General features: G+C 23.0%; 6 protein-coding genes and 1 non-coding gene across 7 annotated transcripts; 4 read left to right on the top strand and 3 right to left on the bottom strand.

The window, feature by feature from the left end:
• Window positions 1-581: 581 nt before the first annotated feature.
• Window positions 582-1,535, top strand: DDB_G0281917 (hypothetical protein; the record flags this gene model as incomplete). The annotated part of the gene is made up of 1 exon (XM_635406.1): window positions 582-1,535. The coding sequence occupies one exon, from the start codon at window positions 582-584 to the stop codon at window positions 1,533-1,535; it is 954 nt and encodes a 317-aa protein (XP_640498.1).
• A 610-nt stretch (window positions 1,536-2,145) lies between these two features.
• DDB_G0281919 (hypothetical protein) lies at window positions 2,146-3,626 on the top strand (the record flags this gene model as incomplete). Its single annotated transcript, XM_635407.1, has 2 exons — window positions 2,146-2,221; window positions 2,305-3,626. The coding sequence occupies 2 exons, from the start codon at window positions 2,146-2,148 to the stop codon at window positions 3,624-3,626; spliced, it is 1,398 nt and encodes a 465-aa protein (XP_640499.1).
• Window positions 3,627-4,299: 673 nt separating this feature from the next.
• Window positions 4,300-5,415, top strand: DDB_G0281921 (ZIP zinc transporter protein; the record flags this gene model as incomplete). Its single annotated transcript, XM_635408.1, has 1 exon — window positions 4,300-5,415. The coding sequence occupies one exon, from the start codon at window positions 4,300-4,302 to the stop codon at window positions 5,413-5,415; it is 1,116 nt and encodes a 371-aa protein (XP_640500.1).
• A 209-nt stretch (window positions 5,416-5,624) lies between these two features.
• Window positions 5,625-5,697, bottom strand: tRNA-Arg-UCU-8. Its single transcript has one exon. It is a non-coding gene; the product is annotated as a tRNA-Arg (tRNA).
• Window positions 5,698-5,896: 199 nt separating this feature from the next.
• On the bottom strand, window positions 5,897-11,370 carry DDB_G0281923 (hypothetical protein; the record flags this gene model as incomplete). Its single annotated transcript, XM_635409.1, has 3 exons — window positions 5,897-10,090; window positions 10,184-10,918; window positions 11,059-11,370. 3 exons carry the CDS (start codon window positions 11,368-11,370, stop codon window positions 5,897-5,899), a joined length of 5,241 nt encoding a protein of 1,746 aa, XP_640501.1.
• A 545-nt stretch (window positions 11,371-11,915) lies between these two features.
• Window positions 11,916-13,759, bottom strand: DDB_G0281925 (DEAD/DEAH box helicase; the record flags this gene model as incomplete). The annotated part of the gene is made up of 2 exons (XM_635410.1): window positions 11,916-12,490; window positions 12,574-13,759. 2 exons carry the CDS (start codon window positions 13,757-13,759, stop codon window positions 11,916-11,918), a joined length of 1,761 nt encoding a protein of 586 aa, XP_640502.1.
• Window positions 13,760-15,025: 1,266 nt separating this feature from the next.
• Window positions 15,026-16,844, top strand: dwwA (WW domain-containing protein; the record flags this gene model as incomplete). Its single annotated transcript, XM_635411.1, has 2 exons — window positions 15,026-15,552; window positions 15,665-16,844. The coding sequence occupies 2 exons, from the start codon at window positions 15,026-15,028 to the stop codon at window positions 16,842-16,844; spliced, it is 1,707 nt and encodes a 568-aa protein (XP_640503.1).
• Between the last annotated feature and the right edge of the window lie 97 nt (window positions 16,845-16,941).

The raw sequence follows: 16,941 nt of genomic DNA on the forward strand, positions 1-16,941 counted from the left end.
ATAAAATAACCACAACCCACAGAATTTTCTTGTGATATGACAGTAAAAAATAATTTACATTTTTATTAATTTTTATTTGTTGTTTTTTTTTTTTTTTTTTTTTTTTTTTTTTTTTTTAATCCTAAGGATATACTTATTTTAAACCAATCCATTTCATTTTGTTTTTTTTTTTTTTTGTTCAATCTAAAAAAAAATTGATATTTTTAAAAATAAATCTTAACTTTAGAGTTAATGCCAGTTTTTTAAAAAACCATAAACTTTCAAAAATTAAAAAAAACAAACAGTTTATTTTTTTATTTTATTTTTTTAAAAAAAAAATATATATAAATATAAATTTTATAATAATTATTAATTATTTCATTATATTTAAAATAAAAATTTGTTATAATTACTATTGTAAAATTATTTATAAAAAAAAATATTACTCTTTCTTTGTATTATTACTTAATTTATTTATTTATTTAAAAATTATTTATTATTGTAATATTATTATTATTTCCAAAAAAAAAAATAATAAAAAAAATAAAAAAATAAAATAAAAAAAAAAAAAAAAAAATAAAGAAAAAAAAATAAAAAATAGAATGGAAAATATTAAAACTATTAAAGAATATATTGAAATTGGTAAAGATAGAAGTGGTAATAATTCACCAATATTTAAATTATATTATGAAAGTTATGGTGAAATTGAAGCACCAATTAAAATTATATTCATTGCAGGATTTATGTCAAGTGGGAAGAACGATTATTATAAACAAGTGGAATATTTTATGAAACAAGAACTTGTTAATAAATGCTACCAAATTGTTATATTTGATAACCGTGGTTCTGGCAACTCTGGCACTCCCAATAAATTTTCAACATTCGATATGGCATTGGATATGATAGAATTAATGGACCATTTAGGATGGGACTCTGCACATGTCATCGGTGCGTCCATGGGCGGCATGATTGCGTTGGAATTGGCAACGGTTATACCCCCACAAAGAATTCGCTCACTTACATTAGCAGTAACCCACGCAGGCCATACAATTACACCCATCAAAGGTACAAAAGCAGTAACAAAATCAATTTTCACATCTGATCCAATTAAAAAATCACAAATTACAATTGATTCGTTATATTCCAAAGAGTATTTATCGAAATTGTCCATCGAAGACCCAAGTAGGTCAAATAAAGATGTTTTGACAGACATTTTCGTCGACAGATTAAAAACCTCAAAAAAACCATCACTAAATGCAATTATGGGTCATTTTAAATCAGTGTTAACTCATTACATATCTGAAACTAAATTAAAGTATATTAGTAATCAAGAATTTCCAATACAAATAATCACTGGAACAAATGATCATTTAGTTGATCCAAAGAATTCGTTTTATTTGAAATCCAAATTAAATCCTTGTGAATTTACAGTTTTTCAAGGTTGTGGTCATGCTGTAAATACTGAAAGATTAAATGATTTTAATAATTTAATTCAATCCCATATAAATCGTTTTATACCTGATCATAATATTTTAAATCAATATTTAAAAAAATAAAAATAATTTATCAGTAATGAATTTTTTTTTAAACTCTGTTTTATTTTTCATTTTTTTTTAGAAATTCAGCTTTAAAATTTAAAACCATATATTAGAAAATTTTCAATTTTATATGGAAAAAAAAAAATAACTTTGAGAAAATAAAATTATATGATACATGATAACCCATCCATCCAGGTGGTGACCATTTATGCACATATCTCCCCATTCAATGTCAACCAACTTGTAAATTTCAAACGAGATATGAATGCCAATGTGGTATACCTATAAATCCTAATTGTTTTCAAATTTATCATAAAGTACCTTGAAAAAAAAAAAAATGAAATAAAAAAAAAAAATAAAAATTATTGGTTTTTCTGTCAGAAAATGAAAAAAAAATAAATTAAAAATAAAATTTTAAAACACTATGAGATTGTTTTTATTTTTTTTATTTTTTTTTTTTATTTTTTATTGTAATGGTTGTTTTATAATAATTTTATTTTATTTCATATCACTTCTCATTTTTATTTTTTTTTTTTTTTTTTCTAATTTTTTATTTCTTTTTTTTTTTTTTTGTTTTTTTTTTTGAAAAAAAAAAAAAAAAAAAAAATATTTATTTGTCATCAAAATTATGGAAGAGAAATTATTTGTTAGGTTACCCGCATGGTTTTCAAATGATGTATCAAATGAATTTAGGACACTTTGGTGTATGTATTTTTACAAATTTATTTTTAAATAAAATTAATAAATTACTAATTTTTTATATTTAATATATTAATGACATTATCAGCTGATAATGGTGGTATTGAAACAATTAGTGCAAGTTCAGCATATTTTATGTTTATAGAATACCCAGGATCAAAAGAAGCATATGAGCAAATTATAGATAAGGATCATCAATATATTGGATTATCATGTATATATGCTAATTGGATTAAAGATAGTATTAAACATGGTAGAATGTTACCATGTAGTAATTATACAGCCGATAAAGAGGATATTGAACATATATATAAAGATCAATATATACAATCATGTCAACAATACTATGAAGAACAAGAAAGAGAATATAAAAGAAATAAAAAAGAAGAGGAATCAAAACTTTATCAATCATTATATACTGGTGCTACATCATTTAAAGTGCCTAGAAATATTAAACAAAATTATATAAATCCAAATTCTACAAGTTTAGTTGACTTGAAAGATTTTATGAATGTTTTAGATTTAGCTTCTTCATTTAATAATAATAATAATAATAATAAAAATAAATCAGTTTATAATTCAATAGATTTAAATCGTGAATGTGTAAATTTTATACCACCAGATACTAGTCCTAATGTTAATAGTAGGCTTAATGGAAGTAATATTGTAACAAGATCAAGTAAACAAACTACATTAGATTTTTTCCTATCACCAACAAATAAAAAAACAATTTCAACTACTAGTAATATAAATGATGATGAAAATAGAAATTATAAAAATAAAAACAACAATAATAATAAAAATATTAGTGTTATTGATGATATTTCAGGTGAAGATGATGAAAATATATGGATTGATAATAATGGTAAAAGTAGTAGTACTACAACATCAAAAATAAAAAATAATTCATTTTATGAAAAACAATGGAATTTAGATCCCACTCCTTCTAAACCGATATCTAGTGGAATAATTAAACCTGCACCACCAAAAATGAAACCTCAAAATGATTTACCTGAAAGTGCTGAGGATGAGTTTTCCGATCCAGAAAAAACTCAACTTGGATCAAATATACCTGTTTCACCGATTGCTGCTTATAAAAGATCAGCTTTTAATAATAATAATAATAATAATAATAATAATAATAATAATAATAACAATATAAATAATAATGATAATAATAATGATAATAATAATAATGATAATAATGATAATAACAATAATAATAATAATAATAATAATAATAATAATAATAATAATAATAATAATAATAATAATAATAATAATAATAATAATAATAATAATAATAATAATGATAATAGTGATAATAATAATAATAATATAAATAATAATAATAATATAAATAATATAAATAATAATAATAATAATAAAGAAATTGTTATTTTGGATTAACATCTTTATGTAAAATTTGTTAGAACAATTTAATAATTTAATGTATAGTAACTTTTTATTTTTTTTAATTTTTATTTTTCCAACCTTGTGATTTGGGGATTCCTCCCGATAACTTTGATTTTTCCAAATTTTTTTTTTTTTTTTTTTTTTTTTTCACTCCGTTTCTTTTTTTCTTGACTTTTTGTAAATTAAGAAAAGAACATCAAAAAGTCACTTTTATACCTCCATTACACAAAAAATCCACTTTAAAACGGAGTGATGTATCCATTACATATTATTATTATTAAAAGTTAATTTTCTGAGGAAGCTGCATAGAAAATAAATAAAAAAAAAGAGGTGAACAACCAACCAGCACCACATAAAATTACTTTTCACCACTTCATTGATTGAATTTTTATATTTTGCACTCCTCTTTTTTTTTATTTATTTTTTATTTTCTGTTCGGCCAACCAAATTTAAATTTTCAATCAAAAAAAAAAAAAAAAATTATATAAATAAAAATAAAAAAAAAAAATTGTTTAAAAAAATAAAAAAAAAAAAATAATTAATATTAATAATCATTAAAAATTAATTTTTTACAAATAAATATATATATTAGTCATTAATATTATTTTTTTTTATTAATTTTTAATTTTTTTTTTTTTTTCAAAATAAATAAATAAAAAAAAAAAAAATGTCAACATCAAAAGAAGTTTTTAATAATTCAAGTGATTGCCAAAATGAATATGATTTATTATTTAATAAATATAATAATTTATTATTGGGATTAAACAATGGAAGTGGGAGCGGTAGTAGTGATGAATGTTCAAGAGACTCAAATATTGAATACACAAGACCACTTCATATTGGTGCAATTTTTATAATTCTAGTTGCTTCTTTTATTGGAACTGGTTTACCAATTTTGGCAACAAATATTAAAAAATTCCAAATTCCAAATTATTTAATTATTTTTGGAAAATCAATTGGTATTGGTGTAATATTAGCATGTTCTTTAATTCATATGTTACAACCAGCAGTTGAATCTTTATCATCACCATGTTTACCAGAGTCGTTTACAGAGGATTATGAAGCGTATCCATATCTATTTGCATTATTAGCTGGCATTGTTATGCATTTTTTTGACTTTTCATTTTTATCATATATTATTTATAAAAATAATAAAAAACTAAAAAATTCAAATGATAAAATTTCAACATCTTCTTCAAATGGGTTAACACAAAGTGGTAATGAATTAACAAATTCTTGTAGTGGAGGCGGTCATTTACATGGTGGATTAATATTAATGAATTCAGAATCTTTAAAAACAATTGAAGCTTATTTATTAGAGTTTGGTATAACTATGCATTCAATATTTATTGGATTAACTGTGGGTGTTGTTGATGATATTGGTTTAAAGTCTTTACTTGTTGCACTTTCATTTCATCAATTTTTTGAAGGTGTTGCTTTAGGTTCAAGAATTTCAGATGCAAACTTAACTTCCCATTGGCATGAAGCACTATTAGCTAGCATTTTTTCATTTTCTGCCCCAGTTGGAATCGCTATTGGTATTGGCGTTGTTTCATCAATAAATGTAAATGGAGAAACTTTCTTATTCGTTCAAGGTATTTTCGATGCTGTTTGTTCTGGAATTCTTTTATACATTGGATTTAATTTGTTATTTAAAGATTTTCCTGAGGATATGGAGAAAACTTGTAATGGTAAAAAACATCAATTCATTTTAAAAATGGGTCTTTTCTTTGCTATTTGGTTAGGTGCTGGATTAATGAGTTTTATTGGTAAATATTTATAAACTATTATAAATAAATAAAAAAATTAAGGTTTTAAAAATTATAAATAATGCCAAATCATTGTTTTTGTTATTTTATTTATTATTATTATTATTATAATCATATATCTCTGCAAAATTGAGTTTGACATTTTAATCCAATTGACAAGCCTTATTTTTAAGTAATATCAGACATCGAACCTACGATCTATATTTTTAGGATTCTAAAAATTCACCCATTGTGGGTCTCGATCCCACGACCTGCAGCTTAGAAGGCTGCCGCAATTCCAACTTTGCTAAACGGGCTTTGATGAAATTATTGTTTATAATACTAAAAATTATTATAATTTATTTAAAAAAAATTTTAAACAATTATTATTGGGGTTATAAAATTGTGTATAAAAGACTTTAAAAAAAATAAAGAAAATGATTCAATGTACACTTAAATATAATTAAATAATAAATATAATAAACATTTAATAAATATTAAATAACATTTTAAAAATTAATTAAATTTATTTAATTTATTTAAAATTAAATCCTCAACGATTTCATCATTTGGTTTAAATTTGAAGTTATTGATCCAAGTATCCCTTGGGTCTCTATAAACAATGATATTTGGTTCATGTTTATGAGTAATATTACCTAAAGTTGCTGAATGTATAAGGTTTTTACATTGTAAGGATTCACAATAATTAGAAATGGATGATGGACATTTATTACAATGATATTTTAAATTCTCACCACAACCACATTTTTCATCATCGGTAACTACTGTGACTTGATCTTTTATATTTTCTTGTTGTTGATTATTAGTTACTTTTTCCTCCTCTTTTTTAATTGATGGTGGTTTAATTAATTTATTTTGGTGTGAAGTTATTAAAAATTCATTAAATTTAAATAATAAATATTTATAATATTTTAAAATTAAATATAATAAAATTAAAAATAGTATAAAAGAGATTGGTACTAAAGTTGAAATTAATAAAATTTTATCATTTTTTTCATTTGAATAAATTGTCGTTTGATTATTTAAATATTTACTATCAAAAGGTAATTGAATATATTGAATTACTGATTTACCATATGGATTCCAACATTTTTCTAAATTTACAATTGATGATACTTTACACATAATCATTTCATTATCCTTAATAGATTTTAGATTTGATGGGTAAGGTGATTTATCTGATACTATAATTTTAAATTTAAAATTATAATAACGTCCTGCTGGTATATATGAAACAATTTCATCATTCTCTATTGAAATAAATTGTTTTATAGTACCATTACCATTATCACATGCTAATCTAAATATAACTACACCACCAGCATCTCCCATATTATAAATATAACCTGTTAAATTTATGGAATAAAATTGATGTTGATTTAATGAATTTTCATTAAAACTAAAATTATAGTTTTCTAGTGTATCTGTTGTTAATTTATACCAATTTGAAAATTTTAAATTTAATACATTATTAGAATTTTGATAATAATTTAAATTTCCAATAATATATTGATTTGGATAAATTAATGAAACTTGAGGTGGAGTTGTATAAATTGGTGTTGATAAATTGGTTGACAATAAAGGATCCCATCCACATGGTAAAGTTGGTAATTTAGAAACTATTAAAATTTCAATTGTTTTATTAATTGTTGACCAACATAATTTTGGTAAAACTAAAAATTGAATTTTAATTTCTAAATCATTAAAATTTAATAAAGAAGAGGATGAAAAGGATGAAGAAAATTTATTTGGTAAAAAACCAAATAAAAATGTAAAAGTCCAATATGAATTTGATTGAATTTCACATTCAATAATTGATTCATTTAATATTAAAATTACAGATGGATTATTAATTTGAACTAATGATTTAACTAATCCATTACCATTTCCATTATTCTTAATCATAATATTTTTGAAAGAATAATAAATTAAATTATTTGATGTTGAATTATTCATTCCATATAAAAAATAATCAAAATATTCATTAATAATTGTTTTTAAACCCCAATCTGATGAATAAATATATTCAATTTGATTATTTGTAGTTGTTGTTAAAAATACTTCATCAAATGTATTAGTAATACAAGGATCAATAAATTTAAATAATTTAAATGAACTTTTAATTGATTTACCAGAATTTGTCCAACAACTTTGAATTGGTTCTTCAGAATCTTTAATTTCAATTAATAAATTACAATCGATAATATCTAAAAGTTTTTGATCTGGAGTTGTTGGTAAACTTGATATTCTCCAACCAATAAAACAAGATGAATTCTCTGAAATAAAACAACTTGATTTTTTTGAATCATAAAGTACTGTAGTTGTAAATCCAACATCATTACATGTTAAAGTTGAAATAACATTACCATACCCATATTCAACATTTTTAACTTGTAATGATAAATCTTGGTAATAATAATTTGGTTCAATAATTGTATTTTCACCTTTATAATAATTCCATTTTCCAATTTTAAAATTTAAATCTGAAAATTCCAATGTGTTATTGAGTAGTAAATTTGAATCCCAAAAACTTAAAGGTTTAAATAATGATGGTTCTAACCAATTACCAGCACATGGTAAATAATGTGGATAAACTAAGAATGGATTTTGTAAAAATGATTTACCAAGATCACTTTGACATTCTTGATGATCAGTTTTAATTGATAATTGACATTCGACACTATAGGATTTAATATTTGTTGGATAAGAAAATACTTGAAAAATGAATTTTCTAATTTCACCTGATGGAATTGTAATTGTATATGAATCAGCCCAAACAAAAACACTATCTGAACAATTACCAATATCAATTGTAAAATCACCAGATTTACCACCACCATTTTTAATTACAATCGATGGAAATTGGTTATATAATGTATCAACTGGCCCAAATCTAATACTATTTTTATTTAATGAATTCTCTAAAACTTTTAATGGATGTTTTTTTGGTAATGGATTACTATCCATTGATGGAAACCATTGGCTTACACCAAATGAATAATTTGGTATAGCATTACCATTACTATATTCAAATAAACTATATTCAATCAATGGCTCTTTGCCTGTATTATAAATTTGTACACATTTATCATATGGATATAAAAGATTAAATGAAACTAAATTCTCTTGATCATAATTTAACCAACAAATTGTATTTGGTTTATAAAGTTTAGTTTTAATTTTACAAGTTAATTGTATACCATCGATTGGTGATGATTCACCATATAATAAAAATTGAACAATTGAAGTTTTTGATTTTTCCAATCCTTTTGTAATTATAAAATTTTCATCATTTATCATAAAGATATTTACATTAGCTGGTGGTTGAATATTTGATTGACAATCTAATGTTGAAATGAAATCACCAGTATTATTACCAATATTTTTAATTTCAATTTCAATTGTAATTGAATTTAAAAAATTACCTAAATTATTCCAACCACTATATTTAATTATTGGTTGTAAATCTTTTGAAATAATTGGTTCACTATTTATATTTAAACATGGATCTGGTATATTACAACCATTAAAAATTGGTATTTCAACCATTTTTTTAATTGATTTATTAATTGAACTCCAAATTGGTCTATTTTTAATATCAATCCACATTGAAACATTACATTGAATCATTTTAGATTTATAAAATTTTTCAATACCAACATTTACAAAAAATGAACGTTTTTGATTTGAATCACCCGGTATAATTTGTGCAAAATTTACAATTTCCAAATAAACATCTTGAATACAATCGATATCAAAATTTACAATTGAACTTTCTTTACCAAAATTAATAATATCAAATTGAAATTGACCAAAACATTCTTTACCAATTGTTGTACCTGCTATACCAACCCAAGTTAAATTATCTGAATGAATCATTGGTTCAAAAAATTCAAATTCACTAAAATAAACTTTAAATAAAGCTTGATTTGAATTAAATTTCATTAATAATTCTGATGAAGTTGAATTAATAATTGTACGATCGCCACCACCACCATTACCTTCAATTGATTGACCACCAACATTTATCCAATTTGGTATCATTAAATCTAATGTATATCCACCATCTTGAATATAATGTTGAATTTGATTTTTTACATTTGAACCATGTTCTTGATTACAAAATCCAACAGCTTGTTGTTTATACCAATCTGCAACATTTAAACCAATTTGATTCATACCATTACCAACACTCGATTTTGGTATAATTAAACCATTTCCATTTAAATCTTTTGAATCTGGTACAAATAAAATACTATTTGCCAATGATTGATATTGATTACTTGAAACTGTAAAATCTACAAATACTCCAACCAATAAATCTTTTGTCAAATAATAATCACTTTTACTATTATTATTATTCATTTTAATTTTAATTGATTCATCATCATCATTTATATTATGTCCAAAATTAATTTGTAAATCTCTATTAATTTTTAAATTTTCTAATTTGAAATTAAAACCTTTATATGGATTTAAAAATCCTAAACTATGAATAGTTGGTTTACCATGATTAACCGTAAATGAATTTCTTAATGAATTTTGTGGACATTGAAAATAATCTTTATAAAATTCATTTGCGTTTTCACCAATTAAAATATAAATTTCTTTAATCAAATTATTAGTTGTTGATTTAAATATAAAATTTGATTTATAATTTTCAATTAAAAATTTTGAATCAATACTTGACTTTTTTTTTTCCAAACATATTAAAAAAATTAATATATACCCAAAAAAAAAAATATATATTTAAATTAATTATTATTATTATTATTAACTTACATTCATATTAAAAATTTTTAAAACATTTTCATCACCATATAAAACTTGATTATAATAACCACTATTATAAAGTGAAATATAATTATCTAAAGTTTTAAAATCAATTACATTTAAATCTTGATAAGGTGCATTTTGAGGATCAGAAGTTAATTGAACTTCATAGGGTGGTGAATAACTTTTTATATAATCAAGTGGTATAGAAACTGAAATATCTTGATTTGTTTGAATTTTAATTTGATAATCTTTAAACTTATATTGAAAACCTTGATATGTTACACTATTTAAAACAGTTGAAACAATACCTTTACCAACTGATACTGGTAATACTAAGGAATAATAAAATTTTTGATTAGATCCAGAACAAATTTTACTACTTGATTTTATTGAATCACTTATAGTTGAACATAATTCTACTTTTAATGTACTTGGATAAATTTGTGTACTACTTGGATTTTTAAAATTCCATATTGGTTCTACTCTTTTAGAAATTGGACAACTTGAAAGGAATGGATTAACCTCTAATTTTGGTGGTGCTACTGAATTACTTGAATAAACATTTATTGATCTAGCTCCAATTAAATATCTATTTTCACTTGATAAACCAATATTACTTTGAAAGTATAAACTATTTGAAATTGGTAAATTTATAAATGTTAACCAAATTCTATTACCAACTCCCTTTGTTTTTGATGAATTTGGTAAATATGTTTTATTTGTAATTTTATCCCAAAAATTCTAAAATATTTTTAAAGTTTATAAAATAATTAATATTTAATTAATATTTTTAAATTAATTATTAGATTTAATAAAAATTAAAAAAAAATTATAAAAAAAAAACTAAAATAAAATAAAATAATAATAATAATAATAATTACAAATATAGGTAATCCTGTAACATCTTGATATTTAAAAAATGACAATAATTCTATATCTGATACTGAAGTAGTTTTTGAATAACTAACACCATCAAATATATAAATTGGATTTTGATTAAATTCCACCATTAATTCAAATGAATTTGGATTTAAAATAATTGTACCTGATGGTGGCTCAACAATATATGAAAAACATCCTAAATCTAATGATGATTTAACATCATTTATTTGTGAATTTACAAATAAATCATTATATTTAAATATTATTGAAATTATTGCCAATACAAAAAAATAAAAATTAATTTTCTGCATTTTTTTTTTTTTTTTTTTTTTTTTTTTTTCAAACCAATCAAAAAAAAAAAAAAAAAAAAAAATCTTTTTTTTGATTTTGTTTTAAAAAAATTAAAAAAGGTTTTTTGATTTGGAGAACTCAATTACTGTGTGAAAAAAAAAAAAAAATGGCAATGGGAAAAAAATGATTAGAAAAAAAATAATAATAAATCGTTTTTTTTTAGATATAAAAAAAAAAAAAAAACAATAAAAATAAATCTCAATTAGATATAAATAATTATAAAGATATTAAATTAATTTTTTAAATTTTTTTTGGCTTTTTTATTTTATTTTTTTTTTTGGTTTTGTTTTTTTTTTTTTTTTTGGGTCATGTTTTTTTTTTTTTTGTGGTTTAGATATATTATAAATAAAATTTTTTGAAAGTACTATTAAAAATATCATTATTACATTATATGTTTAATATGGTTGAAATTATATTGCAGGAAAAAAAAAAAATTTTTTTTTTTTTTTTTTTTTTTAAAAAGGGAATTATATATTATATTTTAAAAAATGAGTGATCAAATGATTTACCATGAACCTTCACTTCCACCATTTCCACTACCCCAATTACTACCACCATTATTACCATAACCACCACCACCACCATTTCTATTACCCCAGCTACCACCGCCGCCACCACCATTTCTATTATTACCCCAGTTACCACCACCGCCACCACCATTTCTATTACCCCAGCTACCACCGCCGCCACCACCACCATTTCTGTTATTACCCCAGCTACGGCCACCACCTCTACCACCACGACCACCACCACCATATCTAGAGATACCTTGTCTTGAGTGAACAGCGAATTTCTCTAAGAAATCTGGGATCTTTTGATTGGTTCTTTGTAAAATTTTAACTAAATCACGGAGGTTTGGTGTTTGGGTAGTAACATAAGACCAAGCGTCACCGGTCTTTCCAGCTCTTCCAGTTCTACCAATACGATGTACGTAATCTTCAATGTTACCTGGTAAACGATAATTGAATACAGCTTTAACTGATGGAATATCAAGACCACGAGCAGCAACATCTGTTGCAATTAAAATACGAATTCTATGATCTCTAAAAAGTTTAAGACCAGATTCACGCATACGTTGATCTAAAAATAAAATAAAAATATAAAGTTAATATAATATGTTTTTTTTTTTTTTTATAAATATATAAACTTAATAAAATAATTACCTTTTCCACTATGTAAAACAATTGATTTAACATTTTTTTGAGTTGATAAATAATGTTGGAAATCATCACATTTATATTTTTCATTACAGAAAACAATGACAGTATTTGTTGGATCAGCGGTGAGAATTTTATTAATTTCATCATAAATGAGATCATCAGATTGGAGATCGGATAAATCATCAATATTGACAATATGTTGAGTTACATTGATTGAACCAGTTAATTCTTGACTACCAACGGTGATTTTAATTGGATCTTTTAAGAATTTTGAAGCGAGTAATTTGACTTCTTTTGGCCAAGTTGCAGAAAACATGAGTGTTTGACGTTCTTTTGGAATTTGATCAATGAGTGATTCAATTTGAGGCATGAAACCCATATCCAACATACGATCGGCTTCATCGAGAACTAAATATTGAACAGATGATAAATGATGTTTTCTCAAGAGATCATTGAGACGACCTGGTGTACCGATGACAATGTCTACACCATTACGTAAGATTCTGGATTGATCGATTTTACCTAAACCACCATAGGCGCAAAGTTGACGAATTGAAGTACCACGAATTGATGTTTTACAGACTTCTTCGATTTGTTGTGCCAACTCTCTAGTTGGTGCCATAACGAGTACCAATGGGGTGGCACCGTAGGATGGACGTTTTGGAAGTGAAATGATCTTTAATAATGCTGGTAATAAGAATGCCAATGTTTTACCTGAACCAGTTGCTGCTAAACCAACCAAATCATTACCTCCTAAAATAATTGGCCAACTTTGACCTTGAATAACAGTTGGTGCTGTAAATCCTTGGAAAATATGTTGAAACATTCGTGGGAATTCATAATCTGTAAACTTTTGGAATGGGTTTGGTTGTGATTTACCCTCAATTAAAACATTATGTTTCTTTCTCCATTCAGTTGGACTTAAAACAATATCTTCTTTGGTTTCTTCTTTAACTTCTTCTTCTTTATCCTCTTTTGATGATGATGATTTCTTTTCAGATTTCTTTTCTTCAGATTTACTGGACTTTTTAATTGATTTTGATTTTGATTCAACTTCTGAGTCTGATGATGATGATTCGTCTGATGATTCGTCACGTTTACTCATTTTTAATTTTTTTGAACTTGATTGTTCAACTTTAACTTCTAAACTTTCATCTTCTGTTTTTCTTTTACTTGATGTTGAAGGCATTTTTTTTTTTTTTTTATATTTCTTTTTAGATTAACTATATAATTAATAAAATTCGAATTAGTAATTAAATAAAAAAAAAAAAAAAAAAGAGTGGTGTGTGGAGAAAAAAAAAAAAAAAATGTGAGAAAAAAAACGAAAAAATTGAAAAAACTGGATTATATAACAAAAAAAAAAAAAAGAAAATAATAATAATAATTAATCTTACATTTAATTAGTTAGTTGAAGTTTATTGGATTTTTTTTTTTTTTTTTTTTTTTGTTTAAAAAATATTTAAAATCAAAGAAAGGTATAAATAAATAAATATTTAGGGTTTTCTTTGTTGAACGAGTGTGAAGACTAAAGAAAAAAAAAAAAAAAAATAAAAATAAAATAAATTTTACAACTTTTTGGCGAAAAAAAAAAATTAAAAATAAAATTTAATTCAAAATAAATAAAATAAAAAAAACGAAAACCGACGGTTATGGTTGGATTTTTTACAAAAAAAATAAAAAAAAAAAAATAAAAAAAAAAAAAAATAAATAAAATAAAATTTTTTTAATTCTTTGTTAGGAAACAATCTTTGTCAAAAAAATAGAGAGAGAGAAAAAAAATAAATAATAAAAAAAAATAATAAATCCTCGTGAGCCTTTTTTTTTTTTTTTTCTTTTTTTTTTTTTTTTTTTGTAAAAAATCCGACTATAACCGTTGGTTTTTTTAAATGTAATATTATTCAAAAATATTATTCTAAAAATATTGGAAAAGATAATGATCCTTAAAAAAAAAGAAAAAAAAAAAAAAAAAGGAAAAAAAAATAAAAAAAAAAGGGAAAAAAAAAAAAAAAAAACAATTTATTGGAAAAGATAATAAAAAAAAAAAAAAAAAAAAAAATGTGTTTGTATTTTTATGGGCCTACTTGTTTGAAATTCTAAATAACACACAAAAAAATAATTTTTTGGTAATTCCAGATTTTTTTTTTTTATTTTTTGTTTTGCATTCTGAATAAAAAAAAAATCTTTGCCATGATCAGAAAAGGAGGAGATTAAAAAAAACAAAAAAAAAAAAAAAAAAAAAAAAAAAAAAAAAGAAAAAAAAAAAAAAATCAAAAACCAACTATTAAAATTGTTAAAAAAAAACAACAATTTTTTCTTTTTTTTTATATTAAATATAGCCCACGAAAAGATATAAATAACACATATCATATTAAATAAATAAATACATACACATACATACACATACATACACATATAAATATACATTACATTATTAAAATATTATAGATCCAAGAAAATGTCAAATAAAAATCCATTAAATAATAGTAATGGTAGTAATAGTTCAACAATAGTTAATTCAGATAAATTTTTAGTTAAGATTCATTCATTGAGTGTATCACATACATCAAAGAGTTCAAATATTTATTTAGTTGGTGATTTCGATCAATTTAAACAATTTAAAACTGAAACTAAAAAATCATCATCAACACATGGTTCTTGTATCTATAATGAATTTGCAATGGAGTTTCAATATGAAACTAAATACATTCACAAATTGGACCACAAGCATTTTAAAATCTGTGTCTATAAAAAGAAATCAATTGGTTCTGATAAATATATTGGTAGTTTTGGTGTCGATCTTTATACATTAGCAACTGGTCCAATCTCTCATGATGTTGTCTTTCAAAAGGATAATACTGGTGTTGGTCGTTTACAATTTAGATTAGAAATGAATCATATCACTGATATTCAAATTTCTTTTAAATCAATTTTATTATCAAATTTAATGAAACAATCAAATTATCAAATTGATTATTCTTTAAAGTAAGCAATATATTTTAACAATCTTGTATATATATATATATATATATATATATAGTTTTATAATTATAATTATTCCTAACTTTTTTTTTTTTTTTATTTTAAAAAAAAAAAGTAAAATTAATCCATTAAAATCATCAATTATTGAAAATACAATTTGTCCAAGTTGGTATAACCAATCATCAATATTAATGAATATATCATTAAAGGATTTAGTTGATGGTAGTATATTTTTTAATTTAAAGGATACAAAAAGTTCAAAAGTAATTGGTGAATTGAAATTACCAGTGAAATCAATATTCTCATTTGTAGAGGGTGATATAAAGATCGTTAAAACTTTATTATACAATGAAAAGCAAAATAAGATATGTGATGCTTGTATCGAAATTCAATTTAATAATATACCACAACTAGCTCAACTTAGAGGTGGTATTCAAACTGAACAAGGTATTAGAGGTGCAGAATCATTTTTCTCTGGTGTACCATTACCAAAGATAATAGGTGAAATTTCAAATGCTTCAACTTCTGATGGTTATAGTAAAGAAGCTCAATTACAACATGTTAAATTACCTGATGGTTGGGAATCTAGAATCGATCCTGTCTCTGGTAAAGTTTTCTATTTAAATCATAATAATAAAACAACTTCTTGGATTTCACCTTTAGAACATGCTCCAGTTAAAAAAAGAACTCCAACTGTTGTAATTTCAAATACAACTATACTTGATAATAATAATAATAATAATAATAATAATAATAATAATAATAATAATAATAATAATAATAATAATAATATAAATAATACAAATAATATACAACAAAAACAACAAGCTCAACAACAACCAGTACAACCACCACCACAACCAGTACAACAACAAGTCCAACAACCACAACAAAAAGAAAAAGAAAAAGAAAAAGAAATTAATGCAGAAGATTATAAAATAAGTAGACCAAAGAAAACACCAGCAACACCAGAAGAGGCAGCAGTTATTATACAAAGAACATTTAGAAATCATAAAAAACAAAGTTATAATAAGACAATTAGAAATTCAAAGACAATAATACCTCCAAATAATGTTCAGCAACAACAACCACAACAAACTGAAAAACCAAGTATTTATCAAGTATTTGGACAACAGATTGATCAAGGTTTACCAAATGGTTGGGAAGTTCGTCAAGATCAATTTGGTAGAGTATTTTATGTTGATCATATCAATCGTGCCACTACTTGGACTCGTCCAACTGTAAAACATCCAAAACAACACCAACAGGCTACACTTGTACAACAAAGAAAATAAAAAAGTTAATTTTTTAAAACATATATATGTTATTTGTAATCACAACATTTTATTTTATTTAAAGATGGTTTATAAAATTGTAAAAATTAAAAAATTT

Source organism: Dictyostelium discoideum (assembly GCF_000004695.1).
Source record: "Dictyostelium discoideum AX4 chromosome 3 chromosome, whole genome shotgun sequence".
NCBI lineage: Eukaryota > Evosea > Eumycetozoa > Dictyosteliales > Dictyosteliaceae > Dictyostelium > Dictyostelium discoideum.